This window comes from Bos javanicus, chromosome 22 (genome assembly GCF_032452875.1).
Source record: "Bos javanicus breed banteng chromosome 22, ARS-OSU_banteng_1.0, whole genome shotgun sequence".
In the NCBI taxonomy this organism is placed as follows: domain Eukaryota; kingdom Metazoa; phylum Chordata; class Mammalia; order Artiodactyla; family Bovidae; genus Bos; species Bos javanicus.
In genome coordinates this window covers 13,321,737-13,346,391 of record NC_083889.1, presented here as the reverse complement: position 1 = coordinate 13,346,391, position 24,655 = coordinate 13,321,737, and the positions used below count along the sequence as shown (strand labels likewise).

The 24,655-nt window shown below is 44.6% G+C and overlaps 1 protein-coding gene and 1 long non-coding RNA gene across 2 annotated transcripts; one reads left to right on the top strand and one right to left on the bottom strand.

Moving 5' to 3' along the window:
- Positions 1–457: 457 nt before the first annotated feature.
- LOC133235094 (uncharacterized) lies at positions 458–7,930 on the top strand. The gene is made up of 2 exons (XR_009732440.1): positions 458–542; positions 757–7,930. It is a non-coding gene; the product is annotated as an uncharacterized LOC133235094 (long non-coding RNA).
- On the bottom strand, positions 6,361–24,119 carry ZNF619 (zinc finger protein 619). The gene is given in 3 exon segments (XM_061396039.1): positions 6,361–16,373; positions 21,657–21,777; positions 22,465–24,119. Coding segments are annotated over 3 exon segments (1,812 nt in total). The 5' UTR covers positions 22,712–24,119; the 3' UTR covers positions 6,361–14,929.
- Between the last annotated feature and the right edge of the window lie 536 nt (positions 24,120–24,655).

Below are 24,655 nucleotides of genomic sequence, written 5' to 3'. Positions count from 1 at the left end.
CAGTACCGGCCACGGGGAACTGTTGGGCCAACTTCTTTCAAACAAAGAGGATCACGCCTCGGTGGCAAAGGTCTGGACCGGGGCTCTAGGAGGCCCAGCAGCCATCTCTGCGGCTTCTGTGAGGCCGAGACGCCGGGGCATCCGGTCAGAGAGAAGAGAGTTCAGGGCAGCGTGCTGACGAGGCGCTAAGGAAAACGAGGAAGCCGGCGCCGGACGAGACTGGCACGAAAAACTCGCCAGAACCTACCCTCTTCCCCTCCGAACCCCAAGAAGCACTCTCACAGCCCACACAGAAGCGAGCGCGGGCACCCAGCGCACTTCTGGGCAGAGCATTTCGGTGGTCCCGGCGGCGCGACCTCACGTGACCCGAAGGGGCGGGCTTCTGGCCGGCACTTGCCCGTGACGTCACTGGTGGGCGCCGTAACGCAGCGCTAGGAGCTGGTCCCTCCACCCTTGTGCTCCAACCGCTGAGCCGACTAGGGGTGGCGTGTCGCGGCACTGTTGACGCCTTAATCTACTCAGATCTCGGCCTCAGGGCGCAGGTGGGGCCGCAGTTAACGGACAGCTTCATCAGCTGTTTGCCTCATTTTCTCCTTGGGTCATCTGGAGTCTGGGCTGTGCAGTTTAGGGAGAGGGACTCCTGCTGTGTCATGTCTCAGAGGCCCACGCCAGGGATCGTGCTTGTGTCCTAGGCCGGGCAGCCCTTAGGAAAACCATGGTTTCCATCTACCTTTTTAAAGCCCTCTCCCTTCCTAGGACCTAGACGCGTGTGGGACGTTTAAGATAGAACTAGACCTACTCATATTTGGACAACGGTGTACCAGTCCACCAGGCTCCTCTGTCCATGGGATTCTCCAGGCAAGAATACTGAAGTGAGTAGCCGTTTCCTCCTCAAGGGCGATCTTCCAGACCCAGGGATCAAACCCGCATCTCCTGCATTTGCAGGCTGATTCTTCACCACTGATCTGCCTGGGAATCCGGTTCCAACTGCTGAATGGTTTCAGTCCTGAGGACTACCCTGGGTTCTCTGGTCTATGCCAGTTGTTGTTGCCATTCAAGATAACTGAGGTACATACATTGCTCCAAATGTGCCCAGGCGACCTGGGTCCTGTGTCCATACCGCTGTGGGAGAATTGGAAATGGGAAGAGTAGTGCCCACCATTTCAGCGGCCAAATGTGTGTGGGTTGACAGCATCAACTAGCTAGTTCCAGAAACCTGGCTGTAGCACTTAATAACTGGGGGATCAGCAGCAAGTTGCTTTGGCTGTTTCATTGTCTGTTATATGGGTATGATGGGGGCACCCCCCACAAAGGGCTATTAATAATAAATGAAGGTTAATAATTAAATGAATTCACAGATTGGCAAAGTATTTATGGTGGTGCCTGGCACAAAATAAGTCCTTGAGAGTCTGTTCTGTTTTGTAACCGTTGTTTTTAGAGATACAAGTCCTGCTGGGGCTCCAACCTGTGGCACAGTTTAGGGAAACAGCGATTAGCATTTATTCTTAGAGCCCTTTCCCACCATATAACTGTATGTGTGTTCCAGGCCCAACTTGGAGAAATTCAGCATCACTATCCAGAAGAGTTTAATTACAAAGGCATCTTGTAGTTAGTGCAACTACATGACAGAGGCCCTGAATAGAAACTGAACCAGGAATGGCTTCTCTTCTGTGACCACAGGCATTGCAGTATCAGGGACTTCTCCTCTGCTGTTTCAAATGCCACACAATGGGACCTTTTGTGCTCAGTTGCTCAGTCATGTCTGACTCTTTGTGACCCTTGGACTGTAGCCCGCCAGGTTCCTCTGTCCATGGGATTCTCCAGGCAAGAATACTAGAAGGGGCTGCCGTTTCCTCCTCCAGGGAATCTTCCCAACCCAGGGATCAAACCCATGTCTCTTATGTCTCCTGAATTGGCAGGCAGATTCTTTACCACTATTGCCATCTAGGAAGCCCTATGATGGGGGCCTTTCACACACTGTATACTCAGATTCTCCTGCAATTAAGTATCTGCTGCACATTGCTCCAGCCCAGCTCCCTTTTGTAATTTGCCTGGCTCCGCAGCCCACTGCCTCTGCTGCACTACTCAGTCCTCCTGTATTTCCCCAACAATTGTCTGAAGAGCCTGATGTCATGTTATTTGCAGTCTTCCTCCTGTCCCTCCTAGATTCATGCTCTACTCAATCTAAATTTCACGGCCGCCAAAGACAGGAGTGAACCATTGGCACAGGCGGCCTGTCTGTGGGTAGACTTCCTCTGTAGAAACTAATGTGGATTTCTAGCTCCCAGAAAATTTTACTGGTAGATGCTTCCACCTCAAGCAATTACATGGATCTTCTGAAAATCATGTTCTCTCTGTGGAACAGGAGAACAATTATGCCAAAGAAGTTTTCACATTGTTATGAAAGTTCTAGGACCCACCACAGATTTCCTAACCTGGGGATGCGGCAAAGGGACTAAGAACCCCCAGGGAATTTGACCTTGGAGGCCAGTGGGATTTGATTACAGAACTTCCACAGGACTGGAGAAACAGACTCTTGGAGGGAACAAACAAAACCTTGTGCACACCAGGACCTAGGAGATAGGGCAGCGACCCCACAAGAGACTGAGCCAGACTTGCCTGTGAGTATCCAGGAATCTGTGGTGGAGGCGTGGATTGACGGTGGCCTACTGCTGGGTCAGAGGCACTGAATACATCAGGGCTGGAATAAGTCTTTTTGAAGGAGGTCCAAGTCTATGCCCCAACCACTAATGCCAAAGAAGCTGAAATTGAACAGTTCTATGATGACCTACAAGACATTGTAGAACTAACACCAAAAAAAGATGTCCTTTTCATCATAGGGGACTGGAATACAAAAATAGGAAGTCAAGAGATACATGGAGTAGCAGGCAAGTTTGGCCTTGGAGTAAAAAATGAAGCTGGAGAAAGGTTAACAAATTTTGCCAAGAGAACACACTGGTCATAGCAAACACCCTCTTCCAACAACACAAAAGATGATTCTACACATGGACATCACCAGGTGGTCAATACCGAAATCAGATTGATTATATTCTTTGTAGCCGAAGATGGAGACACTCTATACAGTCAGCAAAAACAAGACCGGGAGCTGACTGTGGCTCAGATCATGCACTCCTTATTGCAAAATTCAGACTTAAATTGAAGAAAGTAGGGAAAACAAACCACTACACCATTCAGATATGACCTAAATCAAATCCCATATAATTATACAGTGGAAGTGACAAATAGATTCAAGGGATTAGATCTGATAGAGTGCCTGAAGAACTTTGGAAGGAGGTTCATGACACTGTATAGGAGGTGGCAATCAAAACCATCCCCAAGAAAAAGAAAGCAAAAAGGGAAACTGGTTGTCTAAGGAGGCCTTACAAATAGCTGAGAAGATAAGAGAAGCGAAAGGCAAAGGAGAAAAGGGAAGATACACCCATCTGAATGCAGAGTTCCAAAGAATAGCAAGGAGAGATAAGAAAGCCTTCCTCAGCAAAGAAATAGAGGGAAACAATAGAATGGGAAAGGCTAGAGATCTCTTCAAGAAAATTACAGATACCAAGGGAACATCTCATGCAAAGATGGGCACAATAAAGGACAGAAATGGTATAGACCTAACAGAAGCAGAAGATATTAAGAAGAGGTGGCAAGAATTCACAGAACAGTACAAAAAAGGTCTTAATGACCCAGATAACCACAATAGTGTGATCACTCACCTAGAGCCAGACATCCTGGAATGCAAAGTCAAGTGGGCCTTAGGAAGCATCACTATGAACAAAGCTAATGGAGGTGTTGGAATTCCAGCTGAGCTGTTTCAAATCCTAAAAGATGATGATGTGAAAGTGCTGCACTCAATATGCTAGCAAATTTGGAAAACTCAGCAGTGGCCACAGGATTGGAAAAGGTCAGTTTTCATTCCAATCCTAAAGAAAGGCAATGCCAAAAAATGTTCAAACTACCACACAAGTGCACTCATCTCACACGCTACCAAAGTAATGCTCAAAATTCTCCAAGCTAACCTTCAACAGCACGTGGACCAAGAACTTCCAGATGTTCAAGCTGAATTTAGAAAAGGCAGAGGAACTGGAGATCAAATTGCCAACATCCATCGGATCACTGAAAAAGCGAAAGAATTCCAGAAAAACATCTACTTTATTGATTATGCCAAAGCCTTTGACTGTGTGGATCACAACAAACTTTGGAAAATTTTTAAAGAGATGGGAATAGCAGACCACCTGACATGCCTCCTGAGAAATCTGTATGCAGGTCAAGAAGCAGCAGTTAGAATTCGACATGGAACAATAGACTGGTTCAAAACTGGGAAGGGAGTACATCAAGGCTGTATATTGTCACCCTGCTCATTTAACTTATATGCAGAGTATATCATGTGAAATGCTGGGCTGGATGAAGTACAAGCTGGAATCAAGATTGCCGGGAGAAATATCAATAACCTCAGATATGCAGATGACACCACCTTTATGGCAAAAAGCGAAGAGGAGCTAAAGAGCCTCCTGATAGTGAAAGAGAGTGAAAAAGCTGGCTTAAAACTCAATATTCAAAAAACTAAGTTCATGGCATCTGGTCCCATCACTTCATGGCAAATAGATGGGGAAACAATGGAAACAGTGACAGACTTTATTTTCTTGGACTCCAAAATCACTGCAGATGGTAACTGTAGCCGTGAAATTAAAAGATGCTTGCTCCTTGGAAGAAAAGCTGTAACAAACCTAGACAGCATATTAAAAAGCATAGACATTATTGTGCCAAAAGAAGTCCATTTTGTCAAAGCTATGGTTTTTCCAGTAGTCATGTATGGATGAGAGTTGGACCATAAAGAAAGCTTAGCACTGAAGAACTAATGCTTTTGAATAGGGGTGTTGGAGAAGACTCTTGAGAGTCCCTTGGGCAGCAAGGAGATCCAACCAGTCAATCCTAAAGGAAATCAGTCCTGAATATTCATTGGAAGGACTGATGCTGAAGCTGAAACTCCAATATTTTGGCCACCTGATGCAAAGAAGTGACTCATTTGAAAAGACCCTGATGCTGGGAAAGATTGAAGGCAGGAGGAGAAGGGGATGACAGAGGATGAGATGGCTGGATGGCATCACCGACTCAATGGACATGAGTTTGAGCAGGCTCCGGGAGTTGGAGATGGACAAGGGAAGCCTGGCATGCTGCAGTCCATGGGGTCACAAAGAGTCAGACACAACTGAGCAACTGAACTGCAGACAAAGGTATCTGCCACTGGGATAATCTCATCTCATTTTAAACCACATTTCCCCAAACACAACCCCACCTGGGTGGACACTCATCCGCACCTGCCATAACTGCTTGTCAAAGGCAGGCCTGAGTCTGGCACCTACTTCTCCAAACGCTAATTTAAGAAAAGCTGTCAGGAAGCCAGATGCCCTCTGAGCATGCCTTCTGAAGCAAGGCCATGGTCCCCTGGCTTTCTGCACGGCTCTCAGATTTGAGAAAAGGAAAAGTCTCAGATCTAAGGAGAAAAGAGCTCTGAGTGAAACCGCCCCTCTCTTGCAGTCCATGTGAGCATTACTCCCCTTCACATCTCTCACCACCATCCCTGGACTCCCCTAACTCTTAGAACAATGACTGTTCTACGACTCCATGGCAGCCTGCGCCTCACCCATGGAGTTTTAACTGCTCTGTCCACTTACTGGCAGGGCACAAGGCTTCTAAAAATTTACTACAACACTCCATTATCCAGAACTGAGTCTCGGCTAAAGGAGGGTCCTAGCCTCAGTGACTGCTTGGGTTGGAGTAGAAAGTTATTTTTACTGAATGTGTCAGTAAAGGCGAGTGCAAAGAAAAAGAGAGCAAATCGGGCAATCAGGCAAGAAAAGGGAAATTTATTAGAGGGAAATGGGAGGGTGACTGGCCCTTAAGGAGAACCAGCGTCCTCCCTTTCTTACAGGGTCTTTCTTATACCCCACCAATGAAAAATTCTCTGAAGGGATGGTTAATTTTTAGCCTGTAGTTGAGTCCTGTGGTCACGTAGCAGGAGGTCTGGAATCTGGTGGTCTCGTAGCTTTGAGAAGGTAGGCGCCAGTGAGAAAACAGAATGTCGTTTGGGCAATTTGCTTAGTCTCAAGGATCACTGGGATTTTATTCTTTGTTTTTGAGCTCAACATAATGAGCCATCTTAACAATGAGGTGCCATGTGGGCCCTATCAGTGTCCAGTGACCATAACCATTGATAAAGATTCTGTCCTTGACCAAACTCTAGCCAGGCTCCTGTAAGCCCTTTCTTGGCTAGGCTTTTGAACCTTCACCTATAAATGTTAGGGAACCACAAGTCCATGTGCCCAGCGCATTGTAAGGCCAAACAATACCAAAATCTCAGAGTCTGGAACAGAGAAAGGTTTATTGCACAGCCAAGCAAGGAGATGGGTGGCCCATGCCTTAAAAACCCCAAGCTCCCCAAAAGTTCTCAGCAAAGCCCTTTTATAGGAAAGGTTAAGGGAGGGGCGTGGTTAGTTGCTGCAGACTTCTTGATGTCAAATCCTTTGTTCTAGAGGGCAGGTCATGATCAGGTAAAGATGTTCCTGTAAATCTCTACCAGACGAATGTTACTCACCGGAAATACTCTCCCAGAGGCCTATTCTTTTCAGAGGCAAGGCAGTGGAAGCTGCTGTAGGGGAGAAATCATGCCACTATTTGTTCTTCTTATCAGCAACCCAGCTTCCACACTGGAATGACTGTGAAAAGAGAAGGAAAAGCAGGAGAACTATAAACAGAAATGAACAAGATGGAGAGCTATAACTAGAGAGTCAGCCTTGCCACTGCTGAGTTAATTACACACATACATCCCAAAGAAAAAGATCCAAGAGCCACAGAGCCTCCCTCAGTCCATGACCAGAAGTACCTGTTTACCCCGAACATAGAGCACAGAAGAAATCATCGGCAGCATATCCCCACTTCACATAAGTGAAAGTCGCTCAGTCATGTCTGACTCTTTGCAACCCCATGAACTATACAGTCCATGGAATTCTCCAGGCCAGAATACTGGAGTGGGTAGCCTTTCCCTTCTCCAGGGGATCTTCCCAACCCAGGGATCAAACCCAGGTCTCCCGCCTTGCGGACAGATTCTTTACCAGCTAAGCCATAAGGGAAGTCACTTCACAAAAGCCCACCAGCAAATCTACCCCAATCCTGGTCAGCCACAAGCCATCAAAAAGGAGAATCTGAATGCACAGACTGAGCTCACTATGAGCCAGGAAATGTTAATGGAGGATAGTCAGTGTATCTGGTGGAAGATTGTCAAAGATAAATTGCCCAAAGCTTCCCTAAAGTTATCTTTGTTGCAAGGAGACATGGACTACAGGAATGACAGGAAGATTGTAGGGAATTCCTGGTGGTCCAGTGGTTAGGAGTCCATGCTTTCCCAGGCCTGGGTTCAATCCCTGGTTGGAACTAAGATCCCACAAGTTGTGTGGCACAGCAAAAGAAGAAAAAAACAACAGATAGCCATCAAAGAAGTCGGCCACAGATATCTTTTGGGTACTTGCTCCCTTTCCACAGGGTGGGGCCCCAGAAGCTCATTGCATTGTGTGAACCACCCTACCCTCAGAGGAGAGCAGGCCAGAAGTAAGCACTTAAACTGGACAATTCAGATTGTTTTTCCTAAGAATATGGACTCAAGCCTGGGAGATTATGCTTGGGTTGGTCCCTAGAATGGAGTTGTAAACGTGGGACCTGTAGCAAATTCTGCCCTGTGCCTGGAGATGAAGAAAACAGGAATTCAAAGAGGGGAGAAGAGGTGGAAGGTGCAAAGCCTGCTTAGACTGAGCCTGAGTGTTGCATGAAGTTCTGACTGGGTTTCTAGCCTCCAGACCCCTCTGCTGTAACCTCACCCTTGGGTGCCAGGATACACACAGGAGTCATAATAAATTAAGTATATCTGAATTAATTCAAGTGGGTCTCTGCTATTCTTAAACAGATCCTAAATAATATATTTAGCAAGTCATCAGTCAGTGCAAATGTCTCAGAACTGAACTCAGGTAAAATGACACCCACATACCTTTCTGGAGGGAAGCAGGCAGTCCTCAAGCAAATCAGCAGGGGTGGGGGAGGTCAACTGGTTATACTGTTATTTTCACTTTCAGAAAAAAAATAGAAAGTTGTGAAAGAACACTATGTGTAAGTTTATTTTTACACATCTATCCTTTCTGTGAGCTACATTATGGCCCTTTTCAAAAAAACTCCAGAACATCTAATGAAGTGCCAGACACCTGACAACCCTGAGCCCTGAGTTAGAAAGAATAGCCCATTACTCACCCTTCACCTAGTAGGTGCTGTGGAGACTGATTAATAATGTTCAATTAACAACAGGGGGAAACCCTAAATGCCTGTTGAATTAATGAGTAAAGGAAGAACTAAATGGGAAAACAGAAGTTACCAAAAGTCAGAAAATGATAACTCTCTTGGCTGGGAAGACTCAAAAGCCACTTCCAGCCCAGAGCAGATCTGTTAACTTCATCTACACTTCTTGCTTTCCTCTCTTGGTATAATCTGTTTAGAAGTTCCTCTTTTCTGCAAGAGTCCTTAGTCCCGCCCTTCCTCGTTATAATCCTCTCAGGTGCCTTGAGCCCCTTCTTGTTAAACGGTGTTTTGGGGAAGTAAATAGGACAAAATTTATATACATATATACACACACACATACACATATTACATATATATTATTTCCAACACACACACACATCTCTATAGGTGTGCATGTGAAGAGAAAAAGTTAAAATTTTACATAACCTCCTGCTCCTTCGCACCTCTATAACTCAGCTTGCTCCTTGCAAAATCTGGATCACGTAGGTCACGTAGTCTCAGAAAGTGGGGACTTACAATACTAGGAACTGGAGCTTAACTCTCATCCTTGTCCTGCTCTTTGCAAATGCCCAGCCCCTGCACAGCTGCTTAATCATGCCTGTCCATGTAAAGGTGAGGCACCCCCTCCCCATCTTGACTGCTATTCCCGTGTGCAAAACCCCTTAGTTTAAACCAGCCTATTAACAGCTAGTGTTGCCCACTATAGTCTGTCTATAATATCTCTGTAACCACTTTGTTCGGGGCTCAGAGCTCGGAGTGTTAACTCCCGTGGGCCCGCGGGAATAATAATCCTGAGTTCTCCAACTCTCCAAGTGTGGTGCCTGGTTTCTTGAGTACTGATTTCTGCAACACATGTGTCAGAAATATGATAATGAAACCATAGTTACTGTCATTTCCCCTACATTTTGACTTTTTCTTTACAATGATTCTGGATAAGGCATCTTTGCATACTGTGGAAGCTCTGACCACAGTTGGGTAAATAAGTTTGATTTGTGCCTGTTAGTCTCTTGTATCGGAGAAGGCAATGGCACCCCACTCCAGTACTCTTGCCTGGAAAATCCCATGGATGGAGGAGCCTGGTAGGCTGCAGTCCATGGGGTCACTGGGAGTCGGACACGACTGAGCAACTTCACTTTCACTTTTCACTTTCATGCATTGGAGAAGGAAATGGCAACCCACTCCAGTGTTCTTGCCTGGAGAATCCCAGGGATGGGGGAGCCTGGTGGGCTGCCGTCTATGGGGTGGCACAGAGTTGGACATGACTGAAGTGACTTAGCAGCAGCAGCAGCAGCAGCAGCAGTCTCTTGTATTACATAAACCTTATCAAGAAATGAGAATAAAGGAAAAAATCCTTAACACCCTACCAATCTTTTAAATTTCTCCCTATGCTGAGGGAATTTTTGGGGCCAATAAAAATTTTCTATGTCTCAATTATATAACTATATTCATTTGTCAAAACTCGCCAAACTGTATATTTAAAATGATGAAGTAACTGTCTATAAAGTATATCTCAATAAACCTAACCAAAATCCAAACCCAATCTTTATGCCCAACGTACATATCATTTTCTTAGTATCCATCCCCATCTAATTATTTAAAAGTAACTTCTATGTCACTACACTGAAGCTGTCATTCTGAGAAAGGACAGGGCATCTAACCACTGGATGAAAAGTGTGATCAAGCCAGTGAGATCATAACATCTGGTCAGATCAGCATCCTTTAAACTCTTGTGTTATCAAAATCATTAATTAGAAAATTAATTCAAAAGCACCCCACCTCCAGGACTTCCCTGGTGGTCCAGCGGTTAAGTCTCTGCACTGCCAATGAAGGAGGCTCAGGTTCAATCACTGGTCGGGAAACTAAGATCCCATATGGTGCCCAGCTTGGCCAAAACATAAGATGACAATAACAATAATCAAATTAAATATAAAAAGTACCACCCCTCACAAACGACTGATAGGGGCCGTGGAGCAGATGTGAACATGTGAGGGCAGGCATGGTAACTGACCAGGAGCAGGCTCTCCTCTAAGACAGGAGCAGCAGCAAGTCACGGCTGGGCTTCTCTTCCCTCCGGTGTTTCCCAGTGTGATGCCAACAAGATCACCCCGTGTCTAATTTAGAGACACACCCAGAGGCCTGCCCTCAATGGCACAAGTCACTTTTGTACCTACATACTTGAGTAGGCACTAAAGTTAAATAGTGACATGGATGGGAGTAGCAAAGAAACCCAAACAGAAAAACCACATCCTTTTTCAATCATATTCTTGTCACTGATTATTTTCCTGCTCTCTAGCTTGGTTACACAAGATCTTGATAATGGTCATTATCAAGGTAATAGAAATCCAAGGCTAGATGCCCCACAGTGAACTTTGCTACTGGCCCCACCAAAGGGCCCTCCTGAAATTCTGAAAGTAACCACTGGATAGTTTTTATGGTTACTTCCTCCCACAGACTGCATTTCCTCTACTTGGTGAATTACAATAGCCCTTCTCAGTTGTAATGCCATTCTCCCAAAACCCAAAATGTTCTATGAACTCTTCCAACTCTAGTATTAGAAGGCAGAAGTGGACTGACGGTAGGCCAAAACTGGACATGATAAAGAACAAATACTGGAACCTCCCTGGTGGTCCAGTGGCTAAGACTCTGTGCTCCCAATGCAGAAGGCCCAGGTTCAATCCTTGGTAAGGGAGCTAGATCTCACATGCTGCAACTGAGAGTTCATATGCTGCAACAAAGACTCGAAGCAGCCAAAAAAAAAAGGAACAAATACTACTGGGAGTTCCCGGGTGGCCCAGTGGTTAGGATTCTAGGCTTTTACTACCTTGGCCTGCGTTCAGTCCCTGGTCAGGGAACTGAGATCCAGTAAGCACCATGGTGCAGTCAAAAAAAGAAAAAGGAACGAACACTACCATTTCGTACCGGGGGAAAGTGAAGGTGTTACTTGCTCAGTCATGTCCAACTCTTTGTGCAACCCCAAGAATCTATACATGGACATCAGCAGATGGTCAATACCAAAATCAGGTGGATTATACTCTTTGCAGCCAAAAATGGAGAAGCTCTTTACAGTCAGCAAAAACAAGACCAGGAGCTAACTATGGCTCAGATCATGAACTCCATATTGCCAAATTCGACTTAAAATTGAAGAAAGAGGGAAAGCCACTAGACCATTCAGGTATGACCTAAAGCAAATACCTTATGATTATACAGTGGAAATGACAAACAGATTCAAGGGATTAGATCTGATAGACAGAATGCCTTAAGAACTATGGATGGAGGTTTGTGACATTGTATAGCAGGCAGTGATTAAGACCATACCCAAGAAAAAGAAATGCAAAAAGGCAAAATGGTTGTCTGAGGAGGTCTTACAAATAGCTGAGAAAAGAAGAGATGTCAAAGGCAAGGAGAAAAGGAAAGATGTGTCCATTTGAATGCAGAGTTCCAAAGAATAGCAAGGAGAGATAAGAAAGCCTTCCTCAGGGATCAATGCAAAGAAATAAAGGAAAACAGTAGAATGGGAAAGACTAGAGGTCTGTTCAAGAAAATTACAGATACCAAGGGAACATTTCATGCAAAGATGGGCACAATAAAGGACAGAAATGGGATGAACCTAAGAGAAGCAGAAGATATTAAGAGGTAGCAAGAATACACAGAAGAACTATACAAAAAGATCTTCATGACCCAATCACGATGGTGTGATCACTCACCTAGAGCCAGACATTCTGGAATGTGAAGTCAAGTGGGCCTTAGAAAGCATCACTACAAACAAAGCTAATGGAGGTGATGAAATTCCAGTTGAGTTATTTCAAATCGTAAAAGACGATGCTGTGAAAGTGCTGCACTCAACATGCCAGTAAATTTGGAAAACGCAGCAGTGACCACAGGACTGGAAAAGGTCAGTTTTTATTCAAATCCTAAAGAAAGGCAATGCCAAAGAATTTTCAAACTACCACACAAGTGCACTCATCTCACATGCTACCAAAGTAATGCTCAAAATGCTCCTAGCTAGGCTTCAACAGCATGTGAACCAAGAACTTCCAGATGTTCAAGTTGGATTTAGAAAAGGCAGAGGAACTGGAGATCAAATTGCCAACATCTGTTGGATCATTGAAAAAGCAAGAGAATTACAGAAAAACATCTACTTTATTGATTATGCCAAAGCCTTTGACTGTGTGGATCACAAGAAACTGTGGAAAATTTTTAAAGAGATGGGAATACCAGACCACCTGACCTTCCTCCTGAGAAATCTATGCAGGTAAAGAAGTAACAGTTAGAACTGGACATGGAACAACAGACTGGTTCAAATCGGGAAAGGAGTACGTCAAGGCAGTATATTGTCACCCTGCTTATTTAACTTATATGCAGAGTACATCGTGAGGAATGTTGGACTGGATGAAGCATAAGCTGGAATCAAGACTGCCAGGAGAAATATCAGTAACCTCAGGTACGAAGACAACAGTGAGAGACTTTATTTTTGGGGGCTCCAATATCACTGCAGATGGTGACTGCAGCCATGAAATTAAAAGACACTTGCTCTTTGGAAGAAAAGCTATGACAAACCTAGACAGCATATTAAAAAGCAGAAACATTACTTTGCCAACAATTGTCTGTCTAGTCAAAGCTATAACTTTTTCAGTAGTCATGTATGCACATAAGAGTTGGACCATAAAGAAAGCTGAGTGCATAAGAATTGATGCTTTTGAAAAATAAACAAATGGGGCCTAATCAAAATTAAAAATTTTTGCACAACAAAGGAAACTATAAGCAAGGTGAAAAGACAGCCTTCAGAATGGGAGAAAATAATAGCAAATGAAGCAAATGACAAAGAATTAATCTCAAAAATATACAAGCAACTCCTCCAGCTCAATTCCAGAAAAATAAACGACCCAATCAAAAAATGGGCCAAAGAACTAAACAGACATTTCTCCAAAGAAGACATACAGATGGCTAACAAACAGGAAAAGATGCTCAACATCACTCATTATCAGAGAAATGCAAATCAAAACCATAATGAGGTACCATTTCACACCAGTCAGAATGGCTGTGATCCAAAAGTCTACAAGCAATAAATGCTGGAGAGGGTGTGGAGAAAAGGGAACCCTCTTACACTATTGGTGGGAATGCAAACCAATACAGCCACTATGGAGAACAATGTGGAGATTCCTTAAAAAACTGGAAATAGAACTGCCTTATGACCCAGCAATCCCACTACAGGGCAAACACACCAACGAAACCAGAATTGAAAGAGACACGTGTACCCCAATGTTCATCGCAGCACTGTTTATAATAGCCAGGACATGGAAGCAACCTAGATGTCCATCAGCAGACGAATGGATAAAGAAAGCTGTGGTACATATACACAATGGAATATTACTCAGCCATTAAAAAGAATACATTTGAATCAGTTCTAATGAGGTGGATGAAAGTGGAGTCTATTATACAGAGTGAAGTAAGCCAGAAAGAAAAACACCAATACAGTATTCTAACACATATATATGGAATTTAGAAAGATGGTAATGATGACCCTGTATGTGAGACAGCAAAAGAGACACAGATGTATAGAACAGTAATTTGGACTCTATGGGAGAGGGTGGGGTGGTTGGGGAGAATGGCATTGAAACATGTATATTATCATATGTGAAACGAATCGCCAGTCCAGGTTCGATGCATGACACAGGGTGCTCAGGGCTGGTGCACTGGGATGACCCAGAGGGATGCGATGGGGAGGAAGGTGGGAGAGGGGTTCAGGATGGGGAACACATGTACACCAGTGGCAGATTCATGTCAATGTATGGCAAAAGCAATACAATATTGTAAAGTAATTAGCCTCCAATTAAAATAAATAAATTTATATTAAAAAAAAAAAAAGAATTGATGCTTTTGAACTGTGGTGTTGGAGAAGACTCTTGAGAGTCCCTTGGGCAGCAAGGAGATCCAACCAGTCCATCCTAAAGGAAATCAGTCCTGAATATTTATTGGAAGGTCTGATGCTGAAGCTGAAACTCCAATACTTTGGCTACCTGATGCGAAGAACTGACTCACTAGAAAAGACCCTGATGCTGGAAAAGATTGAAGGCGGGAGGAGAAGGGGATGACAGAGGATGAAATGGTTGGATGGCATCACTGGCTCAATGGACATGGGTTTCAGTAAGCTCTGGGAGCTGGTGATGGACAGGGAAGCCTGGCGTGCTTCAGTCCACAGGGTTGCAAATAGTTGGACACGACTGAGCGACTGAACTGAACTAATGGACTGTAGGCCACTAGACTCCTCTGGCCATGGAATTATCCAGGCAAGAATACTAGAGTGGGTAGCCATTCCCTTCTCCAGGGAATGTTCCCGACCCAGGGATTGAACTCAGGTATCCTGCACTGCAGGCAGATTCCTCATCATTTGAGCCACCAGGGAAGCCCTACCAGGGGACAGAAGAGGGTAATCAAACTTCGTCCTTAAGTATGAGAACTTAAGTGGAGCTGGGAAAACAATAATGACTTACTTATAGGAGACCAGAAGAGTATCTTTAAAGACATGAGCAGAAGCCCAGAGGAGTCTGCCACTCTAGGGATGATGGAGTTGGGGACATGCAGGAGCTCACAGGGAATGAGGTAAAGGGTTCAGGCTATGAGTAGTTGACTTCCAAGGAGAAGCATGATTCTGAAAGAAATGTACAACTTGGACAGGTGAAGACATGGCCATTTCCGATGAGGGGAGCAGCAGGAAGAGAGGCACAGAAGGAGGAAGACGCAGTGCCCGTGGACAAGACAGGGGCACCCCTGGCGTGGCTGGGGCAGGTCGCGCATGTTGGGGAGACAGAGGGGATAGGACTGAAGTGGGGCGGCAGGGCTTCACTGGGGATGGCCTTGTAACTCGGTCGGGTTTCTTCCTGGTGTGCAGTTTCTGATGGTGAATGAAACTTGTGCTCCATCTGAAGGATTTAACACACAGTTTATACTCATAAGGTTTCTCCCCAGTGTGAACTCGCTGATGCTGAACCAGGGTGATTTTCTGATTGAACGCCTTCCCACACTCCTGGCATTCATAAGGTTTCTCCCCAGTGTGGATTCTCTGATGTACTATAAAGCGTGAGCTACAACTGAAAGTTTTCCAACATTCGTTACATTTATAGAGCTTTTCCCCAGTGTGGAACCTCTGGTGCTGGAGAAACAGCGAACTCCGGTGGAAAGCCTTGCTGCACTCCTTACATTTGTAAGGTTTCTCTCCAGTGTGGATCCTCTGATGCTGAATCAGGACTGAATTTGAACTGAAGCTTTTCCCACACTCCTTACATTCGTACTGCTTCTCCCCAGTGTGAATTCGCTCATGGATGACGCGGTCATAGTTATACTCGAAGGCCTTCCCATATTCCTTACACTTAAAGGGTTTCTCCCCAGTGTGGATTCGCTGATGCCGGATAAGTTTTGAGTTGTAGCTGAAGGTTTTCCCACAGTCCTTACGTTCGTAGGGCTTCTCTCCCCCGTGGAGTTTCTGATGCTGAAGGAGGTGCAAGTTTTGATTGAAGGCTTGTCCACATTCCTGGCAAGGGTACGGTTTCTCCCCAGTGTGGATCTTCTGGTGCCGTGACAGTTTTGAGTTATATCTGAAGGCTTTGCCACATTCTTTGCATTTGTAGGGCTTCTTGTCCATGTGAATTCTCTGATGCTGGTGAAGGTCTGAATGTTGGTTGAAATATCTGCCACACTCACCACAATTATAAAATACCTGTTCTCTAGGGAGGCCCTGCTTAGTAATGAGATGCATGCAGACACCACGGCTTCCTTGCAATTGTCTGGCTATCTCTTCTCTTTCAACAGTGGAGGATGGATGATCCTGGACTGGCAAATCTGTGAAATCGCCGTTCTTTGAGTGTTTTTTCTTCCCTGGGTCATACAGCTGCAGCTTCTCTAAGCTGTTCTCAAAGAGAGGGTGCCTGGGAACATCCACCAGCAGCACCTCCGTTATCAACTTGTGAGACTGTGGTCCCTTTGAAATCCTCAGCTCTGCAGTCTGCCTTCCATTCTCAGTCTTGTTTTACCACCTAGCATGATGAAAACATAACATGATATCACCGAATCACTCTGCTGTACATCTGAAACACAACACTGTTAATCAACTGTATTCTAATATGAAATAAAAATTCTAAATAAGTAATAAAGACACACAAACACTGAAAGTGAAGGGATGGAAAAAGATATTCCATGGAAATGGAAATAAAAAGAAAGCTGGAGTAGCAATACTCATACCAGACACAATACAGTTTAAAACAAAGACTGTAACAAAAAAAAGGGTATTATATAATGATAAAGGTATTCAAAAAAAGAAAAGAAAACATAACAGTCACCTAGTTATGCTGAAAGGAGAAAGGGATTAAGCAGTACTATTAATGCCATGACCAGGACATGTGTACTTCTGGAGAGAGACATAGCCTCCTGATGATACCCTGAGGGAAAAGTAAAAATATTGGAGGTAAAGAAAGCAAGCAATGCCATTAGGACAACAAAATCAGTACAGACAGCAAAAACTATTAATGGAGACAAATGGAAAAAGAAAAAACAGGAATAGGGTGGAGAAAATGCTGAATGGGAAGCAATTAAAAAAGCAGAGGGAGGGAATTCCCTGGCAATCCAGTGGTTAGGACTTAGCATTCTCACTTCTGCGGCCCTGGATTCAATCCCTGGTCGAGAACTAAGATCCCACAAATCACAACGCGTGGCCAAAAGAAAAGAAAGCAGATGGAGCTGAGGTTGAAGAAGATCTTTACACTGGAGCAAAAAGAGCTGGGTAAGCAGCTCTCACAGCACACAGCATCCAGAGGGCTGGAAGATGCTGTCTGCAACAGTGGATCTCAAGGCCCCCCGTGAAGGCAAGAAACTGTCCGAATGCTTTAGAATATTTTGTAATGTTTAAAGAAATGTTTTATATTGCAAGCCTGACTGGGGAAAGGACGGTTTGTAATACTGCAGGTTGTGAGGGGTTCATAAAAGGAATGTAATTGCAAAACCTGTGTGCTGTCCAGTGGGAGAGAGACTTAACTGTGGAAGTGAGAGGGTAACAGGCAGGAAGGCCAGGGGTCTCCAAATGGAGGAAATAGCCTGCAAGTGTCAGACATTTTTATCTCTCTTAAGCGGCAGGAAGAAACAAACTAGCAATATTTTTTCCTTAGGTTTCTCTTAAAATACTGTGTTGCCATAATGACACCGGGTTTCGCCTGAGGTTAGCTATTCTCGAGCCTAGAGATAACCAATGCCTTTTTCTTATGGAAATGTTCATCTTAAGCTATGCTAATGTACTATGCCTTTACCCCAAACTCTGTCTCCAAGTCGGTTCCGCCTCTTGGCCCAGAACCTACTTGACAAACCAGTATGGATATTGTTCCCCTAATCTATGTAAATGAAACTATTTGTATGGTGGTCTGCCCTTCTTCAAGATTCAAGTTAATCATTTTATGGCCCAGGATAAACCATTTGGTGCCAAGATTATCCCAAAATGCATCTTATGGGTGAGGGGCCTGGTGCCATTCTGAATTTTAAGACATTCCTTTCTTTCATTAACAGACTGCTAGTGACTATATAACATCCAGCTAAAGACTAGCAGGGGGTACTCTTTCTGCCCCCTTCTGATGCCTATGTCAGAAGCTTTCTCTATCTCCTTTATACTTTAATAAAACTTTATTACACAAAAGCTCTGAGCGATCAAGCCTCGTCTCTGGCTCCGGATTGAATTCTTCTCCTCCGGGGGCCAAGAATCCTGGTGTATTCGCGTGATTCAACAACAACCTTTCAGAAGGAAAAAAGACATGGCTGGTTCAGACCCTTCTAGGACTGCAGACGGCCATTGGTGGGGAAGGGGGACCCACACTCTTACTGGTGGCGCTACAACAGAGAAGCCATGTTTGCCTTTCCAGGCACCAAGGATTTGACAAATGAAACTTGTGGCTTAGTGTTTCTCAAGTGTTTCTGACCATGACTCACCGTTTAGATCCCATGGAAACAAGAGTTTTGAAGAACACTACCCTTAATAAGAATGATGAATATATGACGGATTTTATACTAGTTTGGTCTATTTTATTTAAGTCTAGCCCAATCTAGTCTACTTTTTAAATGGTGAGCACAACTCACTAAGGAGTTGCAACCCAGAATTTTAAAAACACAGTTCAAGATTCTCAAGAACAGAGGTCTTCAAAGTGTGGTCCCAGGACCATCATGGTCTGGGAACTCATTAGAAATGCAGATTCCCAGGCCCTACCCCAGTCTACCAAACTAGAATTTCTGGAGGTGGCGTCCAGCAGTCTGAGTTTAACAAGCGTTGCAAGTGATTCTGACGCACACTAGGGTTTGATATGGTTTTTCCTGTGGTCATGTATAGATGTGAGAGTTGGACTGTGAAGAAGGCTGAGCACCGAAGAATTGATGCTTTTGAACTGTGGTGTTGGAGAAGACTCTTGGGAGTCCCTTTGACTGCAAGGAGATCCAACCAGTCCATTCTGAAGGAGATCAGCCCTGGGATTTCTTTGGAAGGAATGATGCTAAAGCTGAAACTCCAGTACTTTGGCCACCTCATGCGAAGAGTTGACTCATTGGAAAAGACTCTGATGCTGGGAGGGACTGGGGGCAGGAGGAGAAGGGGACGACAGAGGATGAGATGGCTGGATGGCATCACTGACTCGATGGACGTGAGTCTGGGTGAACTCTGGGAGTTGGTGATGGACAGGGAGGCCTGGCGTGCTGCGATTCATGGGGTCGCAAAGAGTCAGACACGACTGAGCGACTGATCTGATCTGATCTGATCTGATCTAGAAACTAAAAGAGGCAGCTGGAGGCTGTGTTTTAAATTGTTTTAGGTTGCATTGTCTGATTAGGGCCATTAACCACATGTGGCTATTAATTAAAATGGAACCAAGTTAAAAATTCAGTTCCTCAGTTGTATGACCAACATCTCAAGTGCTCATGTGGCTAATGGCTCCCATATTGGACAGTGCAGATACGTAACATTTCCATCACTGTAGAAAAGTGCTACTGGACAAAGCTGTTGACAGGCTAATGGACAATGTGCAGCTGTGGCAAAGAGAGACACTGACAACTGCAGGTGGGCCCCTGGGAAAGCTTTTTACATCAAGGTGGGCTCAAGTGTTGGAGTCAATCTAAAGGCACTAGATGAAGACAGAACTGGGGTGAGTAAGAAAGGGCATTTGGTTTACAGAGGTTCTGAATAGCATTAGGAATTGAGGGAGTTTAAGAACAGGGGCGACCGAATGAGAAAGACTATCCACCAAATCTGTGGATAGTTCTTTACATTTAACTTCAATTCATTATCTTTCAAAAAAGGGGAATTCCCTAGCAGCCCAGTGGCTATGACTCTGTGCTTCCACTGCAGCAGGACAGGGGTTCTTCTACTCCCTGGTTGAGGAACGAAGATCCCTCACCCAAAAGACAAAAAAAGAAACCACTCATTCCCAATAAATAAACATGTTTTCTACAAATCAACTGATGTGAAACTTCACATGAATAGAATGAAAGAAAAGAATCATACGATCATCTCAACAGTTAAAGGCTACCCTGAAAGGTCAGTTGGTAAAGAATGTGCCTGCAATGCAAGAGACCCCAGTTCGATTCCTGGGTCAGGAAGATCCACTGGAGAAGGGAAAGGCTACCCACTCCAGTATTCTGGCCTAGAGAATTTCATGGACTGTACAGTCCATGGGATTGCAAAGAGTTGACACAACTGAGCGACTTTCACTTTCAATAGGTAAAGGAAAAGAATTTCACAAAATTCAACATTCACCATAAAAACTCTTAGCAAATTAGGTAGAGAAGGAACATGGGCTTCCCTTGTAGCTCAGTTGGTAAAGAATCTGCCTACAATGCAGGAGTTACTAGTTTGATTCTGAGGTTGAGAAGATCCCCTGGAGAAGGAAATGGCAACCCATTCCAGTATTCTAACCCTGGAGAAGCCCATGGACAGAGGAGCCAGGCAGGCTATTGTCCATGGGGTCACAAGAGTTGGACATGACTTAGCAACTAAACCACCGCCACAGGGAAGGAACATATGTCAACATAAAAAAGGCCATAAATGAAACGCCCACAGCTAACATCATACTCAAGAGTGAAAGGTTGAAAGTTTTTCCTCCAAGATTAGGTACAAGAGCATCCACTCTCACCACTCCAATTTAACACAATGCTGAAAATCCTAGCTAAAGCAAACAGACAAAAAATAAAGAAGAAGAAAGAAAGAAAAGAAATAAAAGGTACCAGAATTGGGAAGGAAGAGATACAATTTGTTCTATTTGCACATAACAAGATTTAAAATATAGAAAATCCTTCAGACTCAACAAAAAGAATAGTTAAATCTAATCAGTGAATTCAGTAAAGCTGCAGGATATACAATTAACATATAGAAATCTGAATACTTTTTATACACTAACAATGAGTTTTCTGAGAAATAAAGAAATTGATCCCATTTATAACAGCATCGAAAACACTAAAATACTTAGGAATAAATTTAACCAAGGGGTTGAAAGATCTCTACTCTGAAAACTACAAGACATGGATGAAAACGACCAAAGAAGACACAAATAAATGGAAAAATATTCCATGTTTGTGAACTGGGAGAATTAATACTGTTCAAATGTCAAAACTGGACTTCTCTGGTAGTCCAGTGGTTAAGAATCCACCTGCCAATGCCAGGAACATGGGTTCAATCCCTGTTCCAGGAAGATCCCACATGCCTTGGAGCAACTAAGCCTGTACACCACAACGACTAAGCCTGTGCTCCAGACCCTGTGCTCCGCGACGAGAGAAGCCACTGCAACAAAAAAGCCTTGCGCCACAAGAAGAGGAGCCTCTGCTCGTTGTAAAGAGAAAACCTGAACACATCAAGGAAGACCCAGCACAGCCATAAATAAATAAATCTTAAAAAACAAAAGTCAGTACTGCTGAAAGTCATCTGTAGAGTCTATGCAATCTCTATCAAGTTGCCAACGGCATTTTTTTTTAACAAAAGTAGAAAAACACTCCCCAAAATAAATACGGTTTCTTTCAAAAGCTACTTCCCAATTTAGTGTTTAGGGATTTATAAAAAGTCCATTCTTCTGCTACAGTTTCTCTCTCACAGACACACAAACACATACAAAATGTCCTTACAGAAACAAGTTCTCTGTTTTGTATATATTCTTAAGTTAATCAACAGAAGTCTATCTGCACTAGTAAAGGTTTGAAATCCTTTAGCTTTACAAAGAAGAATGACAGAAAATGAAAGGTCTGGACTCGTCTTTTCCAGTTTGGGGCTGAAGCTCTATGGAGAAGAGAATGGCAGGTTTTCCTGCTTACCTCCGCAGGTGCCTCTCGGGTCCTCTCCCCTGACCAGTGTCCAGGGATCCAGGCGCCCTGGTTCTTCCCCTCGCTCCAGCCAGAAGATCAGATCTGGTTTGGGGAATGGAAATGCTGCTGAAGGACACAGAAAAGGAATAGAAAGTTGAGGAGAGTCTCCTCGGACCCCTCTCAGTCTACCCTCCGCTTTGCCAGGTGGAAAGAGCAATGACGTCCCAGGAGACGAAGGGAGGCCAGAGTGGAGAGACTCTGGGGATGAAAGGAGGGCTCAAACTGTTTTGCCCAGGAAGCTTATTCTGGCTCTGAAAGCACAGGAAGTCCACACTGTCACTGGAAGTGTGTATAGAAGGCCTTAGGAGACTCTCACACAGAGGAGATGGGGTCACAGTCTCCTCCAGGGAACTGAAAGAGTGAAGGAACGAATATGGAACCTTCTCAGTGCTCTGACCCCAGGGCAAAGCCCCTCCCAGGAGAATTCCCAAGGGGAAAGAAGGAAGTTTTTTTTTTTCTTTTGGCCACACCGCTCAACCTGTGGGATCTAAGTTCCCCAATCAAGGATTGAACCCACACCCTTGGCAGTGTGGAGTCCTAACCACTGGACTGCCACGGAATTTCAGGGAAGTCTTGTTTAAAACTGAAATGAACCCAGATCTTTCTCCAGTAGTTAGTTACTCCTGCAACTGAGGATCAGGGAGCTCAGCTCATGGAGCATCAATTCTGATGGTATTAGAGATCCCACATACATTATAGAGGAAGCCAGGAGCCCCCAAGGGCAGAAGCTGAGTTTTAGGAAGAAGGACTCACTCAAGGAAGTTATGTTTGGGTAATTCTCCAGCATCACCTCCCTGTACAGGGCCCTCTGCGCAGAGTCCAGGCTGGCCCATTGGTTCTGGGTGAAGTACACGGCCACGTCCTCAAAGGTCACTGGCTCCTGAAACAACAGGCTTCTTCTCAAGCCCCGGACGGAGGCAAAGGGAGGGGCCTGAACTTCAGGGAGGGCAAGTCCTGGAATAAAGAGCCACCAAAAAAGAAGCAGAGGACTTGTAGCCATCACTGTAAAGACCCGTTTAGACAAGAACCACTGCTAGATGCAAAATCTAGGAGGAAATGTTGATAAGCAGGATATCTGCATGATTTTAAATGATTCCCAATAGATTTCTAATCAGTTGCAGGGGGAAAAAATAATAACTATACAGTGAAGAAATCAGATAACACCTTGACCAGGAAATCTAAAGTTGGCTAGTGTGACTGATGAACTGGATTTATAATTTTAATTCATTTTAATCTAAATAGGCACCTAGGTAGCTAGTGGCTCCCTTACTGAACAGTGGAGAACAGACACTTTGCTGACCCTGAATGTTAATATTCTGCCTCTACTTCCTTGAGAGTCAGCAGCTGAAAGCACAGTCCTGACCATCTTCCCTCACATTAGGGCATCCACCCTCCACACCTCTCTAATTACTTATGTATCCTTTGTTCTTTGTTCTCTGCAACACGCAGATTCTCAACATCCAGCTCCATCTCTCATCATTCTGCTTCATTCCCTTGCTGACACTTCTTCCCTCTCCATTATTAAATTAACAGGGGACTTCCCTCGTGGTCCAGCGGTTAAGAATCTGCCGGCTAATACAGGGGACTGGGGTTCAAGCCCTGGTCCAGAAAGATTTCACATGGCATGGTGGAACTAACCCCGTACACCACAACTACTGAGCCTGTGCTCTAGAGCCCGTGCTCTGCAACAAGAGAAGCCACAACAGTGAGAAGCCCACACCACTAGGGAGCAGCCCCTGCCCCTGCAACTAGGGAAAACCTGTGTGCAGCAACGAAGACCCAGCAAAGCCAAAAATAAATACATTAAAAAAAATCAATGGGGCTGTTGATTCCCCTACATGGGAAGTGGGTTTCAGAGGCGGCACAGATTCATGACAAACAGCAGAGACTTTAGAGCTGTGGTTCTCAGTGGGGGGCAATTGTGCTCATCAGGGAATAAGTGGCGGTGTCTGGAGACGGTTTCCGTTGCCACCACCTCCGGAGGGTGGTGATGCTACTGGCACCTAGTGGTTAGAGGCCACGGGTGCATGTTACTTAACATCCTACAGTACACAAGAGGGTCCCCCACAGCAAAGGATTACCTGGCCCGAAACAGCAACAGTGCTGAGGTTGACGAACGCAGCTCTACAGTCACACTCCCGAGGTTCAAATTCCACCACTATAGCCATTAGCTGTATTAACTTAGATGAGCCACTTAACGTTTTGTGCCTCAATTTCTTCATCTAAAAAACTGTGATCCTAGCAATACCAAGCTGACGAGGATCTTGTAAGGATGGAATGAATTAGTATGTGTAAAGCAAACATCACCTGGCACATGATAATATATAAATCTGAGCACTTATTACAACAACAGATGAGACTGGGGGAACTTCCTAGATGATTCCAAATAACAAGTGTTTCTCGTAAGAGACTGTAGCAAAGACTGACAGTTATTAATATATCTATCCATCCATCTATCTCACTTCTAAGAGGTTTCTAAAAGAGAAGAGCTGAGAGGTTTGCATTTTTAGCATCTCCTCTTCTAGGTGGAATGTACATGAATGCTGGATATCAGGCAGCCGCCTTAGACTGTGAAGTAACCCTGGGCAGGACAGCCAGTGCTAGGATGGTGGAGCAGAAAGACAGAAAGAACCTGCATGTGTGACGATAGTGGAGCCATCACACTCGCCCTAGACTGCCTCTCCCAGACTTCTCCGGTGTGAGAGAGAAGGTTTTTTCCTGTTTAAGCCACGTTTAAGCCACTGTCACTTGGGGTTTGTTTGGCCACACCACAAAGCATGGAGGATCTTAGTTCCCTGACCAGGGATAAAACCCACACCCACTGCAGTGGAAGCCTAGAGTCTTAACCACTGGACTGCCAGGGAATTCCTCAATTGGGGGGTTTCTTAGTGGAACATAATCCCCCATGACTACCATACTTTAGGCAAAGCCCCTGGAGAGAAAA